Source organism: Solea senegalensis, linkage group LG17, assembly GCF_019176455.1.
Source record: "Solea senegalensis isolate Sse05_10M linkage group LG17, IFAPA_SoseM_1, whole genome shotgun sequence".
In the NCBI taxonomy this organism is placed as follows: Eukaryota; Metazoa; Chordata; class Actinopteri; order Pleuronectiformes; family Soleidae; genus Solea; species Solea senegalensis.
In genome coordinates this window covers 7989066-8014655 of record NC_058037.1, presented here as the reverse complement: position 1 = coordinate 8014655, position 25590 = coordinate 7989066, and the positions used below count along the sequence as shown (strand labels likewise).

The 25590-nt window shown below is 38.3% G+C and overlaps 2 protein-coding genes across 6 annotated transcripts; both read left to right on the top strand.

Annotated features, from left to right (window-relative positions):
- On the top strand, positions 1-4092 carry fkbp6 (FKBP prolyl isomerase 6). 3 transcript variants are annotated; one of them, XM_044048764.1, is made up of 9 exons: positions 1-525; positions 1340-1457; positions 1547-1636; positions 1747-1949; positions 2214-2333; positions 2475-2672; positions 2841-2950; positions 3363-3461; positions 3729-4092. In XM_044048764.1, the coding sequence occupies exons 1-8, from the start codon at positions 445-447 to the stop codon at positions 3433-3435; spliced, it is 993 nt and encodes a 330-aa protein (XP_043904699.1). In that variant the 5' UTR covers positions 1-444; the 3' UTR covers positions 3436-3461; positions 3729-4092. The 3 variants fall into 3 exon arrangements, with proteins under 3 accessions (XP_043904699.1, XP_043904700.1, XP_043904698.1); XM_044048765.1 differs by having other exon boundaries at positions 1577-1636; positions 3363-4092; XM_044048763.1 differs by having other exon boundaries at positions 3363-4092.
- Positions 4093-6700: 2608 nt separating this feature from the next.
- arhgap18 (Rho GTPase activating protein 18) lies at positions 6701-25191 on the top strand. 3 transcript variants are annotated; one of them, XM_044049290.1, is made up of 19 exons: positions 10875-10943; positions 13136-13230; positions 15371-15647; positions 16349-16478; positions 17123-17202; positions 17312-17461; positions 18115-18175; positions 19146-19264; positions 19813-19884; positions 19978-20071; positions 20663-20754; positions 20987-21064; positions 21236-21395; positions 21513-21595; positions 21698-21904; positions 22093-22227; positions 22765-22886; positions 23013-23068; positions 23532-25191. In XM_044049290.1, the coding sequence occupies exons 1-19, from the start codon at positions 10890-10892 to the stop codon at positions 23621-23623; spliced, it is 2157 nt and encodes a 718-aa protein (XP_043905225.1). In that variant the 5' UTR covers positions 10875-10889; the 3' UTR covers positions 23624-25191. The 3 variants fall into 3 exon arrangements, with proteins under 3 accessions (XP_043905226.1, XP_043905225.1, XP_043905227.1); XM_044049291.1 differs by lacking the exons at positions 10875-10943; positions 13136-13230 and adding an exon at positions 6701-7052; XM_044049292.1 differs by lacking the exon at positions 13136-13230 and having other exon boundaries at positions 10908-11162.
- The last annotated feature ends 399 nt before the right edge of the window (positions 25192-25590 follow it).

The following is a 25590-nucleotide window of genomic DNA, read 5'->3' as shown; positions in this document are numbered from 1 at the left end:
GTAAAAATGAATAATTCATAAACTGATTTATGATTTATTTATACTCAATTCCTGCCAAATTGACTCTGGCACACATGTATATGCCTAATCAACCTACTGCAATGTTCTCTGCCAGCTGCTTTTAATGTTTTTTTTTGGTTATTTTAATCATCATATAGTAATTAGGTCTACAGTAGAAAGATGCATCTCAAATGAAGGAGAAGAAGAAATTCTGGCATTGGTTATGCCATGTCAAATCAGTGTACATACGTATATACACGGATATGTATATCATGTGGCAGGGGATGTGGTACTAGGCCACCAGACCTGGCAACCCCGCTTTCAATTAAGCACCTACACCTGAGCCGTAACAGTTAGCTCGACCGCTGCTGTGCTGGTGCAAGTTTTCACAATATACAAAACTCGTATAATAAACGACAAAAAAGTGACTGCTCCTCCGGTGAGATGTCGGGAAACGGGTTAATATCCAGCATCCGGAGGTTTATAAACGCTGATGAGCATCCGAGGACGAACAACAGCCAACCTGTAAGCATGCTAACCTGTAGGCTATAACCTGTAACATTGCTATAGCTATTGACATGCTAATGCTAACGCTAATGATGAGATGGTGAATACCAATGTAATATTTTCCGCCATTTTCTTCGTTAAAATCCAGTCAAGAATGAACCTTTTTCAGTATTTTAGTAGTGTTTTGCAAACCTTTTTTTTTATAGGGGGAGACACTTGAAAAACTGACAATAAACCAAATAAGTAAATTTAATGAGTAGATGTGTACATAATACATTTCTGACTATTTTAAAAGGCAATTCTCTGACACTTAATATCATTTTGAACTGGTAAACCAGACATTAACCATGTACTTTATTGTATGTCAGTCTTGCATAAGTTACAGATTTCAAATGATAACAAGGATGGGACATACCACTTTGATATCACACACTCAAATATCTACCAATACGGTCCAATGCAGTCGTTTTAGAACTATGAACTCTTTATGAACTATGATCGTTTGATAACATATTGTTCTCCCAAAAAGAAGAAATAAACAGTCCAAACATGACATTTTTACAGTCTGTGCATAGTGAACCATGCAATGTAAAAGATTCTTGGATTTTACCGGATTTTACATTTTTATCTGTCGGATATCAGATGCAGTAATTTTGACCAGTATCGGACCGATACCAATACTGACCTATACTGATTCGGATCCCTAACATTTACCACACTAAAGACTGACAATGGTGAAAGTTTATGACTTAAATTGCAGCTTTTACCTTTAATTGACTTGAATGTAAAAATAAGCCTTTAGATTGATTTTTATTAATTTATTTTATTCCAGAGCCCATTTGAACATCTACGTCAGCAGATGGATGACCTCCTGGGAGATGAAGGGATCCTGAAAGAGGTGGTCCAGCCTGGAGTAGGCCCTCCTGTGCCCCAGAATGCTTCAGTATTAAGTATTTACAAGTTATGTTTTATTGTATTAACTCCTGACCTAGTTTCCCAAATGTTTTTGTTACACCCCCTCCTTTTGTTTCTTATACAGTCCATTACTCTGGTTTCTTGGAATATTCAGATCAACCTTTTGAAAGCAACACATACACTAAATACCCGCAGATGTTGAAATTAGGGAGAGGTCAGTAATTATTCTCATTACTAGTCTGTACAATTTACAGCTAATAGCAGATCTTAACTTTGGCGATTACAAAGAAATGATGTTGTTTTTAAAATGTACTGTTAAAACAGATGTGACACTGGCAGGATTGGAGCTGGGTCTGTACACCATGAAGAAAGGGGAGTTCTGTCGCTTCCTTTTCCAGCCTCGATATGCCTTCGGGGAGATGGGTTGTCCTCCGTTAATTCCTGCTGCTGCCACGGTTCTGTATGAGGTTCAACTCCTCGATTTCTTCGACTCAGGACAAGTGGATGAATTTCTCACACTGAGCCCGGTATTTTTCAATGGACAGGAGAACATTTATACTAAACCAAGGCTTAGCTAACGCTTTATTTATATTGTCAGCCATTTATTATCACTCAAACCATCATTATTTATTTTCATTTATGCAGTTCAGCAAAACCTGAGAGTCGTGCTTTTTGCCTCCAGAGAAAACACAGTCCATTATATGATGATGATAATGATGATGATGATGTAAATTGTGTCTATCCATTTAAAATGGTTACCTCACATTAATTTGTGTTTGTTTTGTAATCAGGAGGAGCAGAACACTGTTCCTCTTTCCAGATTTCTCGATGTTGTCGGCACACTACGGAGCTTAGGCAACCGCTGCTTCAAGCAGAGCCGTTATTACAATGCCAAAGATCGCTACAAACAGGTAAAGCTTCAAGGAAATGACAGACGGGAAAAGCTTTCTCTGCTTTTAGGACTTTTGTTCTTCATTACATTTCATTTGTTATGATGTGCCAGTCTTAGTCAGAATGTATTTCCTATTGGATTCTCTGCTTGGCGAGTATAGGCCATGACACTGATGGAGAGCAGGGCATCACAGAGCCAGGCAGAGAAGGAGAGTATCAAGACAGCTCTGCTTCCTCTCTACCTGAACCTTTCTCTCACTGAACTCCGTCTGGACAGCCCACAAAAAGCCCTGAAGTATGGCAACAAGGCCTTAAAGATTGACTCCAACAACACAAAGGCTCTTTTCCGCTGTGGACAGGTTTGTTATGATTTCTCTTATTATTCTCACAGGCTGTGAAGTGTACAATATTGAAGGTTTTGCTTGAAAGTAAATGCATCACATTTCCAGCTTTACATGTTGGCCTTTCAGTTTTACATATCTATCTATGTATTGCATTGTTTCACGCTCTGATGTCATATCTGTCAGGCTTACCAGGAGCTGCAGGAGTACGAGAGCGCCCAGAGTTGCCTCATAACTGCTCAAGCGAAGAGACCCTTTGACACTGACATTAACAACCTCCTGAGGAAAGTGGCTTTGTAAGACCAACATTAGTTCACACATTCACTGCTTTGAAAATGTTAGTAATTCATTTACATGCACACTTGACCAAAAATTACAGTACTCAAAACATGAAAAGGAGAGGGGTGGCGATTGGGATGAGAATGAAAAGATGCTCACTCACTGTGAATTTTACAGATAATTTTCTGTTGTGTTCCTACATGGCTCTGATCTGTATTTTTGTTGATTGGCTGCAAAAGTTCCAGAAAAAGTTCAGTGCAACATTTGTGGATTTTTGCAATCTCACATATAGTGGGTCCTGGATATTTTCCAGGAAAATGGCCAGCCTTCAGTACATGTCTGAATGCATCTTTAGTGTGTGGTTTTAAGTGATGTTAGCCTTAGCTGTAACATAACAGGTTATATGTAATGACTGTAATCACTTTCTAGATGCTATAAAGACAATTTGGACAAGGAGAAAGACATGTACTCCAAGATGTGCAAAGAGCTGAGGGGGCAATGATGATGTAAATGCAAGAGAGAGAAAAGGTAAGAAAACCTGCTCATTTAAACATGTCATGAACATTGTGAAATTAAATGAATGTACCACACATGTAATTTCAAAGAGTCTTGGTTTTAGACAAAGTTACTTGATTTGGGGTGTTTGAAATCCAACATAATGATTCTCCTGCATTAAACATGACATTAATTGCTTAACTTTTACGGTCTAACAATTTTAGATAGTAATTTATCTTATAATAAAGTCCTTGTGGATTGAGAAAGTTTTACCTAACTAATAAATTCACTGTGTTGCAGATGACAAAGCTTCAGCTCAAGTGAATCAAAAGTTACATTTTCCATCATGTTTTTGATTGTCATGAAGGTTGTGTTGCACAGATGTGTCATTAATTTACTTTAAAATAGGTGTTTACCATTCATCAAATGGTTGTTAACACTGTGCCCCAACAGTTATTCTTTTGCAGAATTGGCCTTTGTCACTGAGATTAGTTTGAACAGTTATGAAACATATCAAGTGTCTGCATTTTCTATTAAGTTGCCACACTTTTTGAAATATATTCCAAATGTTTGTACTGGATTGTTAAACATTGACTTGGGGTTTGATCACTGTTGGTGCTAATGATAATAATAATAAATAAAAAAAATAAAATGTCAAATCTAATATATCTTGTCATTGTTTAACCTGCATGTGTTTGTTGACTGTTGTTTTAGTTGCTTCAGGGTCAAATATGTAGTGCTGAATGCTAATTATTAATCAATTACTAAATTAATAACTAATTGATATTTCGGCTTCTTAAATGTATATAGTTGCTGGTTTCTTTGCTCCATATAACAAAGAAATCATTCAAACTGAACCATTTTGTGAACAAAACAAGACATGGGAGAATATTAGAGTTTTAAGTTTTTGGGAATTAATATTTATCAACATGTTCTGACATTTACTTATTTTAGAATATAAAACAGATTAATTGATTATGAAAATAATTGTTTTTGTATCCTTGGACTGTATGTTGTTCAGTATAGTACTGAAGCCATTTAATTAGATTAACAGCAGATGGTGTGTGTGTGCGCGCGTGCATGTGTGTAATACAGTAAGTTCAGCTGAGGAGGAGTCATACAGCCACAGGGCTGTTGCGGGACAAATAAGATCATTTACTAAGGGCCACTGGTTGTAGTGTTGTGCAACAGACTCTAGGGGGCACATGAGCACTCTGTCTTCGCTCTGGTGTCCTACCTTCAGAGTGCATTTGACATCGGAAATGAATGAAAACTAAAATATCTTTGGTTTACTTTTTCTCATTTGCTTTATGATATTCACCAGAGGGCAGTATTGATTTAGGTTTTTACAGCTTTATTATTTATTTTTCATCAACTCTCTTAGGTATGCAGAAGCTGAGACATTAGGGTTATCTTTAGCAAAAACATCACATGTAATATACAATGCAGTATTATGCTGCCTTTGTTTGTCTTTAGTGTTTGTGTTGCCAGATGATGGTGGGGGATATAGTGAGGTAGAATTGGTGAGGAAATGAGACTGAGGACCAGAGTAGAAAGAGAAGAGCGAAAATGGAGTGATGGGGTCAGAAGTGGGTAGATGGACAGATGGAGGTGCAGAAAAATCTGATTGACCTCTCTGGTTAATCCACTTGTCACAGTATGTGAGTGTTTTACCATCATCTTGCAGCTCATGGTCACACGTTCATAGTGTGTGGTGCTTGTGACAGACAGTTGGCGCAGACACCATGGTCTCCAGACTCGCTCACTACCTTCATCTTAAGTAAGGGAAACATTTTTGTGTGTGAAAAATACTTCTTCCCATTACCCATTTTTCAGGTGTGTGTGACATTTGAACACAAAATTCACATCTATATATGGATTTATTTCTATCTTGTTCTCAGTACTTATTAAATTATACAATAATGATCGTGCCACTTAAAGTTTAAAATTCTGTGATGTATGTTTTTGTGAACACATTAACATGAAATATAGTCGGCAGTATTTCTACATTTTTTAGTATAATGACTGTCGAAAATATGCAAAGTTACGCAATCACACAAAGATGAATGATCGCAGTTAAAAAAAAACAATCTGTAATTACAATTCTGTAAATGAATCAAAGACCAAATATCAATTTATCTATTATCTGTTTAGTCTTGACTTGTCTCAAGTTTGTGTTTCCCTCAGTCAAATGCAGGTTTTTTAAAGTGACTTGTATAGACAAGGAACAATTCACTGTTTGGCCTTGAAATATTTCAGTGTTTGTTTTGGCTTCACATTCACTGAGGAAGACGGTGTGTTTAAACACGATTTCTACAGTTGTTACTTAATACCAGTGTGAAAACGAGCTCTAGTGTTGTAGAAGTTGGTGGCATTTATTAGTCATGAAGCTAAAATAAAAACAAAGATTTTGCAACAAACAATCACATTCAAAACATCATCAGTCTAAATGTCGCTGTTTAAATATTATTTCTACTCGTCTTGTCTTGTTTTATCTTATTGAACCCTTTGCTCTTATATAACACTTAAGATCTACAACTGTCTTGTATTAATTCAGTCACTGGCCACTTTATTAGGTACATCGGACACCTAATAAATTGGCAGGACTCTGTGGTCATTTTCTCAATGCCAGTAGATCAGCAGTTTCAGAAATACTCACCTATAACCATACCATGTTCAAAGTCACTAAAATCAACTTTCTTCCCCATGCTCTTGCTTGGTTTGAACCGCATATTAAATTGGATAAAACTAGATTACAGTAGATTAGATTAGATTTCACTTAATTGATCCTACATTGGGGAAATTTACTTTTTACAGCAACAAAATGGATCAGTGTTGAGTACAAAACATGTATAGGCAAAACAAAGATAACAATTAAGGGTATACAATAAAATAGGATTTAGAATTAGCAATATGATAAAACAAGTACCTAAAAATATAAGAGAAAATATTACAAATATGTCGACCTTAATCACATAATATAACAATATTCACTGTGTAGAAAATGATAGCACAGGGGAATAGTGCAAAAATACTAAATTGTTCAGCAGGTCCTATCGACCCTGTGTAAATGTAGTGGATTGCTGCCATGTGATTGGCTGATTAGATATTTGCAATTAACAAGCAGTCTGAACAGGTGTACTTAATAAAGTGACCGGTGATGGCTTCAGAAAGAAGGTTGCTCACTTTGAACAGCAGGGGGCGCATTCACCTGTGAGAGACTTTGCCCTGTAGTTTCAGCCAATCATAGAGCTATGTGACACACACACACACACACACACAGACAGTTACAGCCTGGAGAGGGAAGAGAAGGGAGACGGAGGGAAAGAAGGAAGAAAGTGTGGAGTCAGAATGAGTCGACAGCATAACAGTCCAGTTATGGAAGGCGCAGACAGATAATTCTCCAGATGTTCTCCACAGACTGAGCTGTGTTTATATGCGCGGTGTGTGAAGCAGAGGAAAGAAGAAGGAGAAGAAGAGGAGAAACATGAGTCGGCAGCAGCAGGAGCAGACCCAGGGAGTGGTTTTAACGGGTTACCACAGCAACACGGAACTGTTGTCGAAAACTGGACTGTGTCCTCCCAACTGTCTGTCAGCACTGGACCACGAGCCCACCGGGCACAGGTGGGGCAAGTTAGTGTGTTACCACGACTTTACCCTACTACAGAACGATGGCGTAGTGTGTGTGTGTACTTGTTTTTATTATCTCTCGTTGACGTTTCTGGTGTAAACACTGACTGAAAATGTCCCCAAAGTCTGTTAGTAACGAGACAGAACCTCATTTCTGAGGCTCTGGTTACAGTTAGGACATGGTGTGGATTGTGGTTAGGTTAAGGTTAGGGCTTACTAACATGTTATGGTTTAGGTTCAGGGTAAAAGTTTAGTATGATTGTCCAAATGAATGGGAGTCAATGTAGTGTGTACTTAAATGTAAAATTAAGCTAGAACATATCACACACACACACACACACACACGTGGAGACTATAAATATTGCAACCAAGTTTATTTGTTGTTGTTTGCATTTGTACTGTTTTGTGTATGTATTTATTATTAACTTATTTCAGATGCAAGGGGCCACTTAGGAGAAGGTTAGAATGTTAGCCTGGATTTACAGTTAGGCTTATCATTAGGTTTATATGAGTGTTTAGGTCACGGTTTAGTGTCAGGCATTTAGTTGTGATGGTTAAGGTTAGGGTAAAAAGCTAAAGAATCATTAGTCTAGAAGTGTCCTCACTAAAAATGCTGCTCAAGAACATGTGTTTGTGTGCGATTAAGGGGTGGTGAGCAAAGGTCACTGTGTTCCAAAGCAAAAATGATGAAGTTTATTGAGCAAAAGAGTTAAATAAAGCCCATCACACTAATAGCCAATACTAACCTGGTCAGTTAGTTTCTCCTCAGAAGGCAACCATATTCTTTTTTATGTGCTTTTTATGTCCAGCTCCTCCCTGCATGGCCCCGGGTTATGTTATTCCTTCAGCAGTTTCCTTATCAGCTCATCAGCAGGTTCACCTTGACTTAGTTATAACGACAACAGATTCTTCAGGGTTGCCAGTCTTTTACCACTGTAGGTCTAAAGATAGTACGAACACAAGGATATGAATCAGCACCTTGTGGGTTTATTAATCAACTGAAGGTTAGTCAGTTAAAACTGAATTTATTAACTGCTATTTGAGCAAAACAGAACACTTATTACTAATACTAATCACCTAGTACTGAAAGTGATACAACTTAGTTAAAAGTCAAATGATTTACACTGAAACCAGCAAACAGTCGTCTCTTTTGCTACTTAAACGACTTAAACAAGTAACTGATCAGCAGATGTGATGATTGTATTTCTGATCATTTATTCATTAATTAGTTCATTTAAAAGTTTTCTCTGGTCTGGCTGCAACTGGAGGGATGAATACCAATATCTCTTTTGTTGTTGTTTTTATGGCGGTGGTAAACAGATCTGTGATGACTCACATCTACAGGATAATGACAACAGTCCTCTCATGCACAGGAACTACGCTTATATGGAAACAACTGTTCAGTTACACTAAAATAATTATTGGGCTTGTTTATGTGTGGGGTTGTGTGTGTGTCCAGTGCATGCTAACTTCAGCAAACAACTGATGTCAACAACTGTGATGTGGTAAAAGTAAACAACCGTGTGCAGCTGGTATTCAGGAGGACACACCTGCACTTTGTATAAAAGTGTGTGTACAGTATATGTATTCGTGTGTGTGTGTGTGTTCCAGATGGCTTCTCCGGCTAACTGGAAAAAACCCAGCATCACATTACAGCCTGCCTTTGTGTCTCATCTCCCACAGTAGCGTGTGTCCTGTGTGTTTGTGTGCTTGTGTCTCCTGTCTAGGTTGACATGAAGGCTTGTTTCTGTGGTCATTGTTCCCCTGGTCAAGGAATGGCAGACAGACAAACAGACAGATAATCTGCTGGCCTGTAACCAGCAGTAGACATTTGGCCTAAGGAGCTTTAAGTGATGTGCTTGCTGGAAGTCTTGCACACAGAAGTTTGTCTTTGTACAACTGTTGTATTTCCACTGTATTTAGGAGGAAACACTTCCACTGTGTGTCACACATGGTTTTGATAAACGTAGAGTGTGAGCCAGCAGCAAGTCGGCAGATATACTGAGCTGCACAGGAAATGACATGTGGAGGAAGGAAGACGATCTGTGAAGAGTTACAAGACACCAGCCAAACGTGGGCTGCAATTAAAAGAGCCATCAGAGCTGATGTTCTGTAGCATTCTGTTTGTTCTCAGCTGAAGAGAACAGAAGTCATAACATTCTGCTGTAGTGAATGGAAGACTAAAAAGGCTCATGTAAAATAACAGTCTTGAGAAAGAAATAGCAAGAGAGACAGAAACAGAGAAAGAGACATTGATGAAGATGAACTGATTCAGACCTCCAGCACAAAAGAAGGGCAGGGGGGTGGATATGATATGAGCAGCTGACTGATTCAGCCTGTGGGTCATCGCTCACACACCAGCAACTGTGTCCAAGGGGGAACAGAGATGGTCACTGTTTTCACAGGGGGCAGCTGGCACCTGTGGATGTAAATGGAAATACCACACACTCTTCTCATCTTTTAAACAAACCCTTCTGAACTTCATTAGCTGTGCTTTGTTCGCTGTTGATATGAAGGCTTCTGTTTAGGAAAAAAAACAAACTTGAATGGAATCACCACATAACATATACCGTGAGCACTTTACACTAGAGTTGACAATTAATCATTTTCAAACCGAAATTGCAAAGGCCATAGGCCATGTGTCTCGCGTCATTTCTGACCCAGGTTTTTTTGGGTAATGGTATTTCATATCTTTAAATTTGCATCCTTGTAGAGTAGTTTCTGTAATGACTACAAAACCATACCCTAAAAACAACCAAACAAAACAGGAAAAACGAGCCCAAGTGTTCATACATAAATCAAATGTCCACAACTTCACCCACTGTATATTCAGGGTCAACCACGTGTGGACAATCAAACAAAAACAGGCTGAATAGAGCCAATAGGTACCAAGCCAGGTTTAAAAGTCAATTTTATGCAGACAAAACTTTTAATATTGCTCTTTCACATTTATAATGTGAATATTGAAATTAAGTAGATTAATATTCAAATTGATGTCTCTCTCGCCGTGTCACTGCAGTAATAATCACACTCACATGTGTTCACACCTTGACTCGTCTGAACCGTCAGTGCTCTTTGCGGGCCGATACTGTTTCCTTCTAGTCATTTCTGGACCTCATTGTTTATTTTAACTCACACTTTTCATTACACACACGCAAAAAGCCGCACACTTTGTCTGTGGCTTTAAGGCACTGATAAAAGGTGTGTGCATGTGGATAAAGGTACAAAGACTAGAACAAACACTCACACAGCTGTGGGAGTGTTTTGTTTTAGTGGTCCATGAATGTGTGCCAGGGAGAGCATGTGCTTGTTTTCTGCACAAGGGCAGCTCATCTGTGTGTGCAGTGGAGTCATGCGTACAATGACTTTTATGCGGCTGTTGCTTTTATGTTCTATGACCTGAGATAGCAACTAAAAAAAAACCCATCAACACCAAAAAAAAACATCTCAGCATTTTGACCTCGGCTCACTTAATAGAAGCCTGTCTGTTTTTCACAGATTTTTCCAGATTGGCAAATCTCCCAGAGCGGTCAACAGAAACTCCACACTGTGGAAGCCGCGGTGATTAATATTTAACAAGCTTGTGGACATATTTTCTTGCACCACAGGATTGTAGTTGAATGGAAAACAAAGCACGAGCCCTTCAGCCAATCGGATAGTATAGAATCTGTTGCATCAGAGCCATAAAAAAAAAAAAGTAATCAATGGCCAGCGTTGGTCTGTTGTCGCCTTTGGATATTCGTTGTACGTTAGACAGGTTTGGAGATAGATGATGAATAATAGCTAATCTTGGATTTATGGTTTTCCGAGGCTGTTTTTTACTGTAGCTCTATGAAAACCAGGACATGTCTGCCGTTGTTCACGCAGCTTACTGAGCTGTTCAAGGTAGCTCACATGTGTCTTTTCTCACAGCAAAGTGAGACAGAGAGGAAACACACAGCAGATGTTTCTGCACACTGAGATTTAGATAAATGCTCTTCAGGCAATGTCAGAAAGGATGGAAGAAGAGAGGAGTTGGCAGGGGGAAAATGCAGGAAGGAAGACGGCAGGAAAAGAAAAACAAAACACCAAACTCAGAGGAAAAGGAGATGACACAAGTGCCAGGTGAGGTGTAGGAGGCGAGGAAAGGGGTGAAGGGTAGAGGAAAGAAAGGAGATTGCTGGGAGGAAGAGGTCACATGGTTTGGTAAAGTGCCGGATATTCTTTGTAAAAACCAGATCAAAGTGCCTGTATCTATATTTATCAGTGGGGTTTTTGTTATTGCTGTATTAATATGTACACAATGTGTGTGTAGCAGGAAGACGGCTGTGGTATGTGGCTTTGCCTCAGCATGACAGACCCTCTGGGTAATACTCTCATACCCATAATGCCAAATTGATTAATACAGCAAATCGACCACATACTGTTCACTCCAACTTCAAAATTAATATCGCTCACTATTTCATACCTTTACTGCATTGCTTTCCACTGCAGTTCGATGTGTTTGTGAGGAATTATTGGAAACAGCCCCGTCCACATGACCTATATGATGTTCCACCATAGTGAGATGCCTCACTTGTGTTTCAGAGAACCGGGGTTAATCGCATAACCTTAAGTTTGCTGCTGTCTTGCATTGCTTGTGTGCCTGTCATGCTTCTGGCATCTTCCCTCCATCAGTCATGCAGTGCCGTTCTGAGAAACAGCTCTGTGTGAACTCCTTAGAGAATAGTTTGAATATAACAGACATTTGTTTATATTTAAAAGCTTTGTGCTATGTGGGCCACACGGTTGGTGTAGTGGTTAGCACTCTTGCCTTTGCAGCAAGAAGACTCATGTTTGCAACCCGGTTGGAACAGGGGTCAGAACATTAGGTTGGACTCTATGAGTGTGAGAGTGAATGGTTGTTTGTCTCTATATGTGATGCCCTGTGATGGACTGGTGACCTGTCACCTTTCACCCTATGTCAGCTGAGATTGGTGCCAGCGCCTCCCATGACTCTCATGTGCAGGATAAAGCGGTAGAAGATGAGTGAGTGAGCTTTACCGAAAACCAAGTTATATGTCTTTTTTTCCGCTTGAAACATCACTCTACATCAGTACTTTAGTTCTTTCTTAAGTGCTACAATGTGACAGCTGCTTTCAATAATTAAATGGACCAATCGAGTTGATATGTTGAGTTGGCGGTGATGTCGTGGGTAGTATATCAACGTTATTGCTGACAGATATTTTACTTTCTCGCTGCTGCTGTTGTATTGGTTGCTTTCAGTGTCAGTATCAGAACTGTTTCTTTTATGACAGTGTGCTTGGATGGTTGGATTGCTTCATAAGCAGATTTGTGAATGATGACAATTTTTACAGCAACCTTTGAGTGTGATTGGAATGTGGCACAGCAATGACAGATCTGCTGCAGGCAGCCATATACACCATCAGTCACCTTTATTAGAGTTGTAGTAGCTCAATGAATAATCCCTGTGGCTTGAGGTGGGAAAGAAAGATTGAAACGACAGAGTAGAAGAAAGAGGGCAAAGAAAGAACACACTGTGTTACTTCCTGTTATAACAAAGAGACCATTCAGATGAGCAGCAGTAAAATCAATGAAACAAGACCCAATATCAAACACACACTAACTGAGTTTTATTTTGTACTGAAATGAGACAGATTAAGCTTGTTCCAGAAACAGAATTATTGTTAGTCGTGGAAGAAAATATTGATACACAAAAATATAATGACATTAAATGGTGTGAAAGTGCTGTATTGATATAGAAATAATGTTGACATTGGTTTTCTGATTAGTTTTGTGTTGTGTTTACGACTTTGTCCCAAATTCAAATTGTATACAATTTGCAGCATTAGTTCTGTGAACACCTCTTTGATAACTAAGCAAAATGTATGTTGAAAATGAAATGTCTCTAAATGAATCAATATTGGAAAAAAATCGATTCAGAAAAAGACCTTGTAAATTGGAATCAGTAGCTATACCCAAATGGATCCTGATCCTTTCAATTACTGCTACTGAACAGGAACTCATAAGTAAAGACAAAGGCAACACAATTACCCATTGTAAAGCAGTGTGCAATGTTTTGTTTTGTTTTGTTCCAGAGAAACAGCTTCTTGAAAACCACATTGTCTATTGATAGGGAGAATGGAGCCTCTTACTTTCCCACTCTGCACCTGAACCTCTGTCCTTGCACTATGTGAGTTTGGTGAGCAGGTAGAAATCAGTGTTTGAAGTGTATGTAACTTCAGAAGCAACTCTTATATTAAGAGAAATGCTGAACTAAGAGTAAGACAATATGATGTGATGTGTATGATGAAAAATATGTATTTAAATAATTTAAAGAGGCTTCTCCCATTTGCTGTTGGGAGCATGTTGATTTTTTTTTAGGTGACTGGTTTATTGACTGCTTTAAACTGTGAAATATCAGCTTGTTTCAAAAATTCAGCATCAGTGTGACCATTTTGGTGTATTTTGATGCAGTTATGTGCGTGTTTATCACTTTGAACATTTTCTTTGTTGTAACTCTATATATATTTATAAAATGCAAAACAAAACAGTTGAAGTAATTTGTGAATATCGTGAACATGTTATTTGTTAGAGTGCATGTTTCTTCCCATGATGAGTGTCGGTTTCACATGTCAGAATGCAGTGTTGATATAGTATATAGTGTGCTGTATATGACAACACACGATGGCTGTCATTATAGTGAGACAAACTGTATAAGGTTACTTTAAACCTCTACTTAGCACTAATGGTTCATTCCATCTCGATGGGGCTGAGATGAAAAGACTGTGTTGAGTAAGTAAAGTGAACTCCAAGCTGTTAGAGCTGCTATTCTTAGTCTTCTGCCGATGTTGACCTCATTAGTTGAGCTGCTGTAAATTCACCATGTCGTTAGTTATAGTCTTTTGGCTGATGGCTGTCTCTCTGACTCACTGACCACACTGTGTCATAAGCCATCTCTCTTTCTCACTCTTTCTTTTACAGTCATTAAAGGCACACTAACTTCCACTGTAGACACAATGCTCACATAACGATTAAATGGAATAAAAGACAAAACTATTTGAACCACCACTACATACTCTCCTTTTTAGTTTTTATGGATAATCCAACATTTACAATCCAGGAAGATTTTTATGACGGCTGATGTCATAACGTCACTGGCGAACAAGGTGCAAAGTGCACCGCTGCAAGTGAGGCGGACCGTTATGTAAAGGAGCAATGGTAGAGGAAGACAGATTAATCAACTGGTCAGTTAATCTGGATCATAGCATAGACTGTATATAAAAAGTGGACATCTGCCTCCTGTTTTGCTTTGCACAACCAGGAAGTAAGGATATATTGAATAGCCACCACTCTGCCGGTTGCATTAAGAAGTCAATTTAGATGGAACTTGATTTGAGTTTTAAAATGGACAGTGATCTTAAATTGGTGCAGTAGTGAAGTCCATCTTTTTTCATTTAAGAACGTTAACAAAGGTAAGGCATATAGCATATAAACAGTAATCCATGCCTTAATTACGTCTCGCCTGGATTACTGCAAAAGCCCTTTATTTTGTAGTCAGTCAGACTTCCCTCTCACGTCTTTTAACTGGAGCACGTAAGAGGGAACACATAACACCTATTTTAGCCTCACTCCACTGGCTGCCCGTGCACTTCAGAGTTCATTTTAAAAATTATTTGATTTGTTATGACTTCCTTAAATGGTCTTGTCCCGCCTTACCTTACCTGAGCTGCTTCATCCTTACACTCCTGCCCGGTCTGTGAGGTCAGCAGATCAGCTGCTCCTGCAGATACCAAATTCTAAACGGAAGCTCAGAGAAGACAGAGCGTTTTCTGTCGCTGCGCCAAGATTTTGGAACAATCTTCCTCTGCATGTTAGACACGCCCCTTCACTGTCCACTTTAAATGCATCTTAAAACCCATTTTTACTCTTTGGCTTGCGACCCAGTACTTTTTTTAATGGTTTTATTGTATGACCGGTTTATTTGTGTTGTTTTTATACTTTTTACAGTATTTTATTGTTTTATTGTATGTTTTATTGTTTGTTCTTCGGTCTATTAGGTCTTGTGTTTTTATATTTTATTTGTTTTATTTATTTCCGTTGTTATATTTTATTTGTTTTATTTATTTCTGTTGTACAACACTTTGTTTCAGCTGTTGTTGTTGTTGTGCTTTATAAATAACGTTGGATTGGCTTGGATTGGATAGAGAAGAACTTGTGTTCATATGTTGGCCAAGCTCAGATCATGATCATGACAAGATCATGACAAATAACCACATGTCTTTTCTTTCTGAACCCCTGACAAAGTTGTCTCTTGTCTGTTTCTCCTGTAGTCGCAGATCAGGCCATTACACCATTCCACAGAACCAAAACACACAACATGGAGACGGATGCACAAAAGCCTCTGCCTCGAATGCCAGCAAGACAGGCAGTGTCAAGTCATCATCTCTGCCCAACTCAATCTCTGCGGCTTACTCCAGGTCTCACAGCTCCACCAGCCCAAAGCCTAGCTCTAGTCCAAAGCCTAACTCCGGTCTAAAGTCTAACTGCAGTCCCAGACACAGTCCCAGGTCCAGGAACCGACCCACATGTCAGCGCTGTAACTCTCAGGTAAGCCGTAATTGATGTGATGAAATTTGCCCTGATCACATGGCAGTGTGTACTTTCTTTTCCATGTTTGTTTGGATTTCTGTTGGTTATATTTAGCTGTGCGTGTTTATTTTCAAGTGATAGTCAATTTCCAGGTTTGGCCACTTCTTTCTTGAAAAATAGATTTTAATCTCAATTATTCACTTATGGAGTAGAGGTTGATTTTTCAAGTTCTATATTTACATTTAAGCTAGTTTACTCAGTGGAAGTATCACAATGTTCATCTTGAGCAATGAAATGGAAAGAACTGTCCTTATAAAACAGATTAGAATGGACTGGCTTTCATTTACTGTATCTATTTCAAATGTATGGTTTTAACAAAGAATCACAATTTTGATTATATCTGGTGGTGAGCGTGTGTAAGCTCCACAGCATTGAGGAGTAAAAATCTCAGTAAATATCCACTGAATACATTTTAAGTTAAGTACCATTTTTGGAAAAGTAGCGAGTGAGCAGGCGAGACATGCGAGACAAGGTCTGTTTAAAACTAAGGAGTTTTACATAAGCAGTGTGTGTGTGTGTTCTTTACTGTGTGTTATATGAGAGCAAATGTTCCATCACGTCTTTCAAATAGACAATTAACCTACAAAAACACAGTTCAAGGCAGAAACTAGACCAGAACTGGAATTTAAATTTGAAACTGTGAAATGTTTTTCTTGCAGGATTCTCTGGATGAGCTGGAGATGGACGACTATTGGAAGGAGGTGCAGAATATCACCAGTTCAGGAGAAGGAGCAGGGAGGGGAGAAGAAGGGGAAAATCAAGAGGAGGAGCAGCATAAAATTCCTGAAGGTGGGGTTTACTGTGTCCATGGATGGACCTGAAGAACACTGTGTGTAGAGAATAACAACAAAGAGGCACATATTATTCTGTGTGTGGTTCAAGGCACATTTTCATTCAATGGAGATACTGGACACAGATATGTTACAAGTGTACCATCTTTTCCACAAAGGGGAGAGCGAGGGACACCCCAACCAGAATTTGCTCCATAGGTAGAACAAAGCTTGTTTTTCTCCATCTTTACTCATAAACAAGATCTCTGGGATTTTCATAGAGAAGAAAAAGAAATAGAACAAACATTTCAAGCTCAGGCTTGTTCAGACTGGTGTTATACTGTTTTGCACATAAGGAATGTAGATTGTGAGTGTTATTTAGCTTAGTTATTGCAGACTACTGTCCTCAGGAGCAAACAAACTCTTCCTGTATGTTCTGTCTGTGGTTACTCATTTCCCTTTCCTTCACCTCTATTTGTATATATGTATATACATGTAGTCTTAAATTGTCTTTGACATGGACAAATAAACAAATACACAATAACTAACTGATACTGAAATCCACTTTTCCTTCAGTATGACACTAGTGATATACAGTATACTATATATTAACTCATAATATCACACACCTTTGTTTTTATTTTTACCCCTTTTTTCTTACAGAAGGAGAGCAAGAGGAGGCGTGGCTTACAGAGGCAGGGCTAGGACGACTCTTTGATCATTCATTGGCTGACCAGGATCAGGTATTATTGAGACAGGGCTAAGTCTCAGTTTCATATATTTTTTTTTTAACTCAGATTGTCTTCTAAACGCTATGTCACCTGATTCATGTCCGACTTCATTGATTGACAGGAAGAAGACCATGCAGTCTTCCTGTCCACATTGACCAGAACTCAGGCCGCAGCGGTAGAACGGCGTGTGACCACACTACAGCAGACGCTACGGCGACGCAACCGGCAGCACGTCCCCGATGTTAGGGATATATTCAGACCTCGTGAAAAGGTCAGAAGATGCACACGATGGCTCAGACTAATTGGAGTGTATCGACACTGGTGTGACACATATATATATAACAGCTAAATAATGAACAGGTCTTATTGGAAACTTTGTGACTTATTTGTTTATAAAACAAAAAAAGTTTTTGCAAATTGTTTTATGTGTGTTTCTCACAAGTTGAGACCTCCATTACTCATTTTGGGGTAGTTCTTTTTCCTCAGTGATGTCTTCCTGCTTTTACAACATGAATTAAGTGTTCCACCACAACAGACAAGGTTCTCATTTTCTTTTGTTAATGTGTTTCTTGTTGTGGCTTCTCCAGTCTGGAAGTGATCAGCAACCAATGAGGAAGTAGATTTAGCCACAAAACATGATCCTTTTACAAACGTACTTATGGGATGTATAATTACATTTCTGCCAGTAAAACCTCCCAAATGTTACCCACTGGACCTTAAAGTATTAGACTGCTAGTTTAAACTACTGCTGTCAGCAAGAATAACCAAGTTGTTTCACTTAGATGCACCATTTGTCCAGTTATTAACAGACAAGATAATTTGTAACATGAAAAAAATGTGCTGGCACGGAGAAGTTGTGTTTGAAGTCATGGCTTGTTGAACATTACACTGTGTGCTGATCACTTGTCTGCCTGTTTGCTGCAGGAGGAACAGCCAAGAAAAGTCAAAGAGGGAAGTGAGAATGGACAAAAAGATGTCATGGCTGGTATGTGTAACATACTCCTACACACACACATAGCTTCGCTCAGCTATTCTTCTTAGGACACTGCACTGATTTACATTCATTTGCACAGCCACATCCAGTTAATCCCTAACCTTAACTTAACCATGAGTCTTAGTCCTATACATAAGCATTATCTCAGGAAGGATGTTCTGCCCCGCTATGATCAGGATTTGGTCCCACTAAGGTCTACTAGTCCTGAAAAGGTCCTGAAGAGGAAACAAATTAAAGTATACATGCACTTGCATATAAACAAATGCAGTATGAGTCAGCATCGAGAATGACTAACTGAGGTACAAATAAACTTCTGCCTAGCAACTCCTAAACATATTTTAGAACAGGGAAAAAACAGTATTACGAGGGGATATTCAATTTGCATCAATATCTCACACAAACATATTTTATTGCCTGGAAATGTTCAGCAGGTGTAAAGAAGAGAGTGCTGCATGTTGACACTATACAAGGGAATACAACTTGATACAATAATACAATACAGTGATCACATTAGACCCCAGGTCCTAGTTTGGATATCATCACTATAAAATCGGTGCAAACACCCAAGAAAGCCTGAAATGTTGCTTTATTTATTTATGTACATAAAAGGCAGCACTCTTTCTTCCTCTTTCTGCCATAGTAACAAAAACACTGTGATTTTATCACCATAGATACATGTAAACACACTTAAATGTATACACTTGGACCATGCATTACATTACATTACATGCCATTTAGCAGACGCTTTTATCCAAAGCGACTTACAGTAAGTGCATTTCAACATTCGGGTACAAACAAGAGCTGGAAGTAGGTAAGTGCTTCAAAAATGGCAAACTATAAAGTGCTACTCATACTCTAAGTGCAATGTACAAGTAAGTGCAAGTCCATACCAGTTTAAATGGACCACTTATGTGATCTCATATGTTTTATTTTCTGTGTGTGTGTGTGTACACGTGAGCAGAAACAGAGACAGAGCTGAACGTTGAAGTGGCCTTTTCAGAACAAGCACTCACCTACAGGGAAAACTTCCAAGGGTTAAAGGTCATCACAAGCCCAAACTCACCTGATGACAAACTACCAGTGAGCCACACACACAAAGTCGAAGTCAGGGTGTTGATAAATGAGTCTGTCTGTTGTTGTGGAGTACCAAGTGTTCCACTGACAGTGAATTAATAAGATGTTATGTTTTTGAATTTGTATTATTGTTGTAAGTATCTATATTGTACTGTGGTGTGACATTCAAGCTAGTTCTCACAGTTTATAAATGTTCCTTGCACTTCAATAATTATGAATATTGTGTTTGTTTTGCTGTGTCACAATCAACTATTAACCTTATTTATTGTGTGATTTTTAGTCCAACAAACATCCATTAGATTATGTTTTCATAGTTGATTTATTGTTAGAAAAGTGTACTGCCACACCTAATTGAGTATATAGCATAGCATGGAACACAGGTTATTTCAAATGATTATTTTGAGATTAGATTACAGTGACATCTAGTGGTCATAGCTGGTATAACAGATTATTGCCACTATTCTAGTAAAATCCATAGCCACTAAAATTCTGTTCATTCAGCCTTTTATATTACGCGTTTAGTGAAAATGCTGTGCTTTGTTTAACTTTTCTAGAACTTTAAGCTGCTTCGAGATAAAACAGGCCAAACCAAAATAGGAGATCTGTCTCCTCTGGATATGAAAAAGGTAAGTATGTTAGTATATGTTGTTATAATCCATGTATATGTGTGTGTGTGCATGTTTATTAATGATAAGCTTTGTTTGTTTTTAATGTTCTAGGTACATAGGCTGGCGCTTGTGGAGATGACTGCTCTGTTCGACACTGCTGGAATAGACCTTAAGGCGCACAAAGCTGTTAAAGTTAAAACTAAAGGTAAACACATATATAATATGCTATCATGTTTCATTTGGAACTTACATTATTTTATTGTATCTTTATTGTCTAAAGCAGTGTTTCTCAATCCTGGTCCCTGCATGTTATAGATGTTTCTCTGCTCCAACACACCTGATTCTCATCAGCGCTGCAGAAGCCTGATAACAGGCCTTTTATTTGAATCAGGTGTGTCGGAGAAACGAAACTTCTAAAACATGCAGCACAGTGGGCCTCTAGGACTAGGTTTGAGAAACCCTGGTCTAAAGCACATTGTATCCCTGTTTTGAAAAGTGCTATATAAATGAAGATACTATTTGTGTATATATTATTACAACAGAAATACACATTAGGACCTGAAGACAAAACAATGGCATAGTAAATGTACTTTCTCAATCCACACGCACGACAAATACAAATTCAAGACATGCACAGTCACACAAAAACATGTAAATGAATGAAAACAACAGATACATGAGCAAAAATATGTGTCATTTAAGTATGTTTCATTTCAAAGTCATTAGAATTGAATATTACATAGCATGTATAGGTTAGTTATTTTTTAACTGAACATGTGTTTGTGTGTTTGTGCAGAAATTGGTCTGTTTGGTGTTCCCCTCATTACTTTATTGGATCAGGACCAGAGACGTGCTCCCGGAACCAAAGTGCCATTTATACTGCAGAGGGTGAGCAGCAGCCAATCACCATATCAGTCGGAGACAATGATGACATTTATTGATCAAACAGAAGCAACATACTTGTGCAACATACTGTATTTTTTTATATATGATCATGCAATTTACATTACATACATGTGCCTGGTACTGTGCTGTAATCATTATTAATGATGTCCAATGTAGATCATAGTCTTCACACTTGTGTAGTCATACTTAAACATAATCTGGCTCTTGTCTCCAGCTTATCTCTCATATCGAGGAGGAAGGATTAGACACAGAGGGGCTTCTACGGATTCCTGGAGCAGCCACTAGAGTTAAGGTTGGTTAAAGTATTTGACTGACACCATTACAGACACACTGTAAGATGGTTAAGATTATTAGGTTCATGTAACTTTGTTACTTTACTGCCAGTCAAGTCTGTCATCACTGCTAACCTTAGCAGTCTGACTTCTTCTTGAAGCGGATAACATTGTGTCTGTCCCATATTCAGTCACTGTGCCAGGAGCTGGAGTCCTCCTTCTATGATGGGATGTTTCCTTGGCAACAGTTGAAGCAGCACGATGCCGCAAGTCTTTTGAAGCTGTTCATCAGGGAGTTACCCCATCCTTTACTGACTGTGGAGTACCTCAGTGCATTTATCGCTGTCAACAGTATGTACAACCTCTCTTCATGAAGTATTCAGCTTATTCACAAGAGCTTTAATGCCACAATGAATTAAAAACATGCATATTAACGTCTAAACACTTTTCTGTGTGTCTTTGATACAGAGCTCCCCACAAAGAAACAACAACTGCAGGCTTTGAACCTACTGGTCCTTTTGCTTCCCGAGCCCAATCGAGACACTTTAAAGGTAAGTGCATGCTCAGTTTCAAACATTCGTCATGAAAGTGATCAATCATTTTCCCTTAATTACTTTAGTAAATGTATTATTTATTTTTTACTTTCCCCCCAGGCTTTGGTGGAGTTCTTCCAACATGTGATTGACCATCAGTCCAAAAATAAAATGACACTTAACAATGTCTCTGTTGTCATGGCACCCAACATCTTCATGTTCAAAGGCTTCCGTTCCAAGGTTACAGAACAACAGGAGATCTCCATGGCAACTAGCACAGCCAATATTGTCCGTCTGTTGATTAGATACCAGAATCTGCTGTGGACAGTAAGCAACTCCGGATTTAATTTTCTATATTCTGTCATTCATAACACCTATAACGCTGTACATGTGTGTAAGTGCCAGCAATATAGTTTTCGGTGTAGTTAGTTAGAATTTTCCATGCAGCATGACTAATGATACCGTGCTGTGCTGGGTAACACATCTCACTCTCCATGTGTACTTCTTGTTCCCAGATCCCCAAGTTCATTGTGACCCAGGTCAGACAGCAAAACATGGAAAGTCAGCGGAAACAAAATAAAGAGAGAGCTGTAAGGAAACTGCTGAAGAAGATTACCACTGACAGACCACCTGATAAAGCTGTGGCTGAGGTAGAGGTTTAATTTCCATTTGCATTGTTCAGTTACCCTTTTCTTAGAAATCACTGTCAATAATTCCAGATCGGAGTGTAATTCAAAATCAATTTTAAAGTAGATCGTAGATTATATGACATTCCAAAACCTACCATACATTTTAAAACAAATGTAGGTTTAAGCTTAGTATATAGATTACATACACTGGCCACATCATGAAACGTGAGAATTGAAATTTAACTGACACTCACTCTTGAAGTGTGTGTAAAGCAAATGCAGAGATGAAATATGTTAGAAAGTCGTGGCTGAGAATTTACAATCATGGAGTAAGCTATTATAGAGTGAAGACTCCATAGATGCAAAATAAATCAATTAAGTAAAGCATAACAGCCCTGGCACTTAAGGTAAAATTCTTGAAGATGAAGAAGTTAAGTACAAAAGAAGAATAAGGAAGAGGAGCTGGCTCTTGCTATGAGCTGCAGGTACCAATAATAGAGCAAGTCACTTTCTTCTCACTCTATGTTTATGCTTCTCTGTCTCTGTCCTTACAACCAGGAGAGTTCACAGGGATTCATTCGAGTCCAAGCTCCTCAGTTCAGGAAAGTTTCTATGGCAGTTCAGCTGACTGAAGAGTTGCAGGCTGCTGATGTTTTAACACGCTTCCTCAGCCAAGACAGGTAATGTGTGTTTGACGGTGTGTACAGTACATACAGTCCTTTGCGCACTGTTACATTAATAAATAAACATGATTTCCCTCCTGTATGTAAAGTTGATTATGTAATGTATTTTTTTTATTCTCTCAGTTCAGTGGCAGTGAAACGTGAAGAGCTGTGTCTCTATGAGATTGGGGGAAACATCAGTAAGTCCTTTCTCTGTCGTTCTGCTGATAACTTATTGAGGGACCCAACAGACAGAAGGGCAAAACAAAATACATAATTTAATACAGTTTTATTTGTATAGTGCCAAATCCCAACGTACATTATCTCAAGACACTGTACATTGTAAGGCAGAAAACTTTACAATATTATAGAGAGAAGAGAAACCCAACAATTCATACAATAAGCAAACACTAGGCATCAATGCTGTGGCTCAAAAACCCCACAGGTTATTAAAGTCATACGGAGAATATCATATCCATTAGTTAATATTTCTCAAATTTAAGTAACTTTTATGGCACAAATCTCTTCTTGCCAAATCAGTTCAGAATTTTACATATCACAATGTCAAGTTTTACAATTTACATCATGTACATATTACATACAGTATAAGAAAGGATGTGTCTTAAATCCATTAAATATTTATCTCTGTCTTTCTACTTGAAGAGGAGAGATGTCTGGATGGGGAAACATTCATGAAAGACCTCTTCCAGCTGAATCCTGCAGCAGAGTGGGTCATCAAAGTTGTACAGCGGTGAAATTGTTCCTATGCTGGATGTCCTTCCGAGACCAGACTTCACCTTGTTCTCTGAGGTTTAAGACGTACTGTACACTTGGAGAAGTTGCAGAGTTTTAGCAAACATAGGCAGTGTAACATGGTTTTAAGCCTCTGCTTTGACCTGAAATCTATCACAAAAATGCAAATTATTTAGTTGGAGAAAGGTGTGGTGAAATTAGTTTTTCCTAATTGTTTGCATGACAAGGATGCCCAGACAAGAATATATTAAAAATTTCAGTATATATGCAAAAACAACCATTCACAGTCTGCCTTTTGCTGGGTATCGCAGTTGTACAACTAACCTGAAGTACAATACAGTGAGTGCAATTACAAGAAAACCTCCTTTATGTGAATTACACCGTCACCTCTGTGCTCCTGACAGACCACTGTTGAACGCTGGTGGAAATACATTATTTCCTCTAGTTTATCTGGTGTGGTGGTATGGTGTGAAACTGTAAGTATTTCAAAGGTATACTGTGATTAATTACCTCTAATCACTTTGTTGTGCCTGCTATAATAAGCTAAAATATAGTTTGTGGCAATGAATGATCAAATTCTGTTAATTCTTGAACATTTATTTTCTGAAGCCAAATGTTGGCTTTTATTTATCAGTTTTTTTGTTCAGTCAAAGTTAACAACAGGTCATAATATCGAATGTCAGTGTGTGGATGCTCTTCATTGTACCAGGAGGAACTATTGGACCTGAGGAGTGACTGCAGTCAGTTACATGTGAGTGGGGTCCCACATATGGCACACTTCATGAGTGAGTGCAGCATAAACCAGCACAAACTGGTTTTATTGTCTCCACTTTTGGGATTTCATGATAAAAAAACTGTTGCAGTCAAGTAACCAGGACACGCAATGACAACACCTCTGTTTTTATAGCACATTCATATATTGTGGTGCATTCTGACTTTAAACTGGATGTTTGAGTGTGTTACTGTATGGATCCATCCTCAAAAATGCGTAGCATAAATGTGCTTGTGTGAAGAAAATGCATTTCCTTATTGTTTTTTGTATAAGAATGATCTCTGCCTTTTAACTCACATGAAATCAGTTAAACCACTTGCCTTGCATGTTTTTTACATTACCATGCTAAATATACTGTAAGCACCTCTTACATTATAATTTTCTCACTCACAAATGGTTCTATGAACAGGTTGAATAAGTTTCTGGACACTAAAACAATTGGAAATGAACACATGCAGTACATTGGCAGCAGTTTAATTTAGCTGGGAGTATAAAATAATATCTGTTTGGCACTTATGTCTTCACTAATCCTGTGTGCTTTCTCAGTTTCATAAGCCTGTGGAGAATCGTATCTGCACCACAAAGTCAAACTTCACATATGTTTCCTTTGTGGAGCGCAAGCAACAAACTCTGTGTCACTTTTATATTATATTTTTTTTTATCTCAGTATGATACTCCTTGCCTTGCATTATCGTGTTTACTGTGAAACTTTTCTTTCCAAATAATGATGTCTTATTACTGCCTTGGAAATGACCACTAAAACCGCTTGTAAATAAACTTGCACTTAATTTACCATTATATCTGCTGTTATGAGTCCATTTGTATATAAAGATAAAAAACAACAACCTGCAACTGAAGTGTCATTTCATAAAGAAAGATAATACATATCTGTATACAAGATCTTTTCACACATCCACAACACATACACATGCCTTATTACACATTCTTTAGGACCAAGAGAATGTGTTCAGCTAGAGTCTACGTAGGTGATTTGTTATTTATTTACACGTTTGCACGTTTCATGTATACAAATGCAACTTTATATACAGCATGTACATCTACATGAACATTTCAGTTGATCAACATATTAATGGCCTGCACTTGACCCCCTACAATGTCAATATTTAATCTGCCAGAATAGTATAACAACAACAACCTTTTTAGGCTATTCTAGTTTGCACGTTGTTTGTAAATGAC

What these genes read in the sequence shown, in the direction of transcription:
- fkbp6 (XM_044048764.1), top strand. Translation starts at nt 445, where the DNA reads ATGTCGGGAAACGGGTTAATATCCAGCATCCGGAGGTTTATAAACGCT. An exon ending in CCAGAATGCTTCAGTATTAA is followed by an intron (nt 1,458 to 1,546) that starts GTATTTACAAGT and finishes TTTCTTATACAG; the next exon opens with TCCATTACTCTGGTTTCTTG. An exon ending in AATTTCTCACACTGAGCCCG is followed by an intron (nt 1,950 to 2,213) that starts GTATTTTTCAAT and finishes TTTTGTAATCAG; the next exon opens with GAGGAGCAGAACACTGTTCC.
- arhgap18 (XM_044049290.1), top strand. Translation starts at nt 10,890, where the DNA reads ATGAAAACCAGGACATGTCTGCCGTTGTTCACGCAGCTTACTGAGCTG. An exon ending in CACCTGATGACAAACTACCA is followed by an intron (nt 19,265 to 19,812) that starts GTGAGCCACACA and finishes TAACTTTTCTAG; the next exon opens with AACTTTAAGCTGCTTCGAGA. An exon ending in TGAGATTGGGGGAAACATCA is followed by an intron (nt 23,069 to 23,531) that starts GTAAGTCCTTTC and finishes TTCTACTTGAAG; the next exon opens with AGGAGAGATGTCTGGATGGG.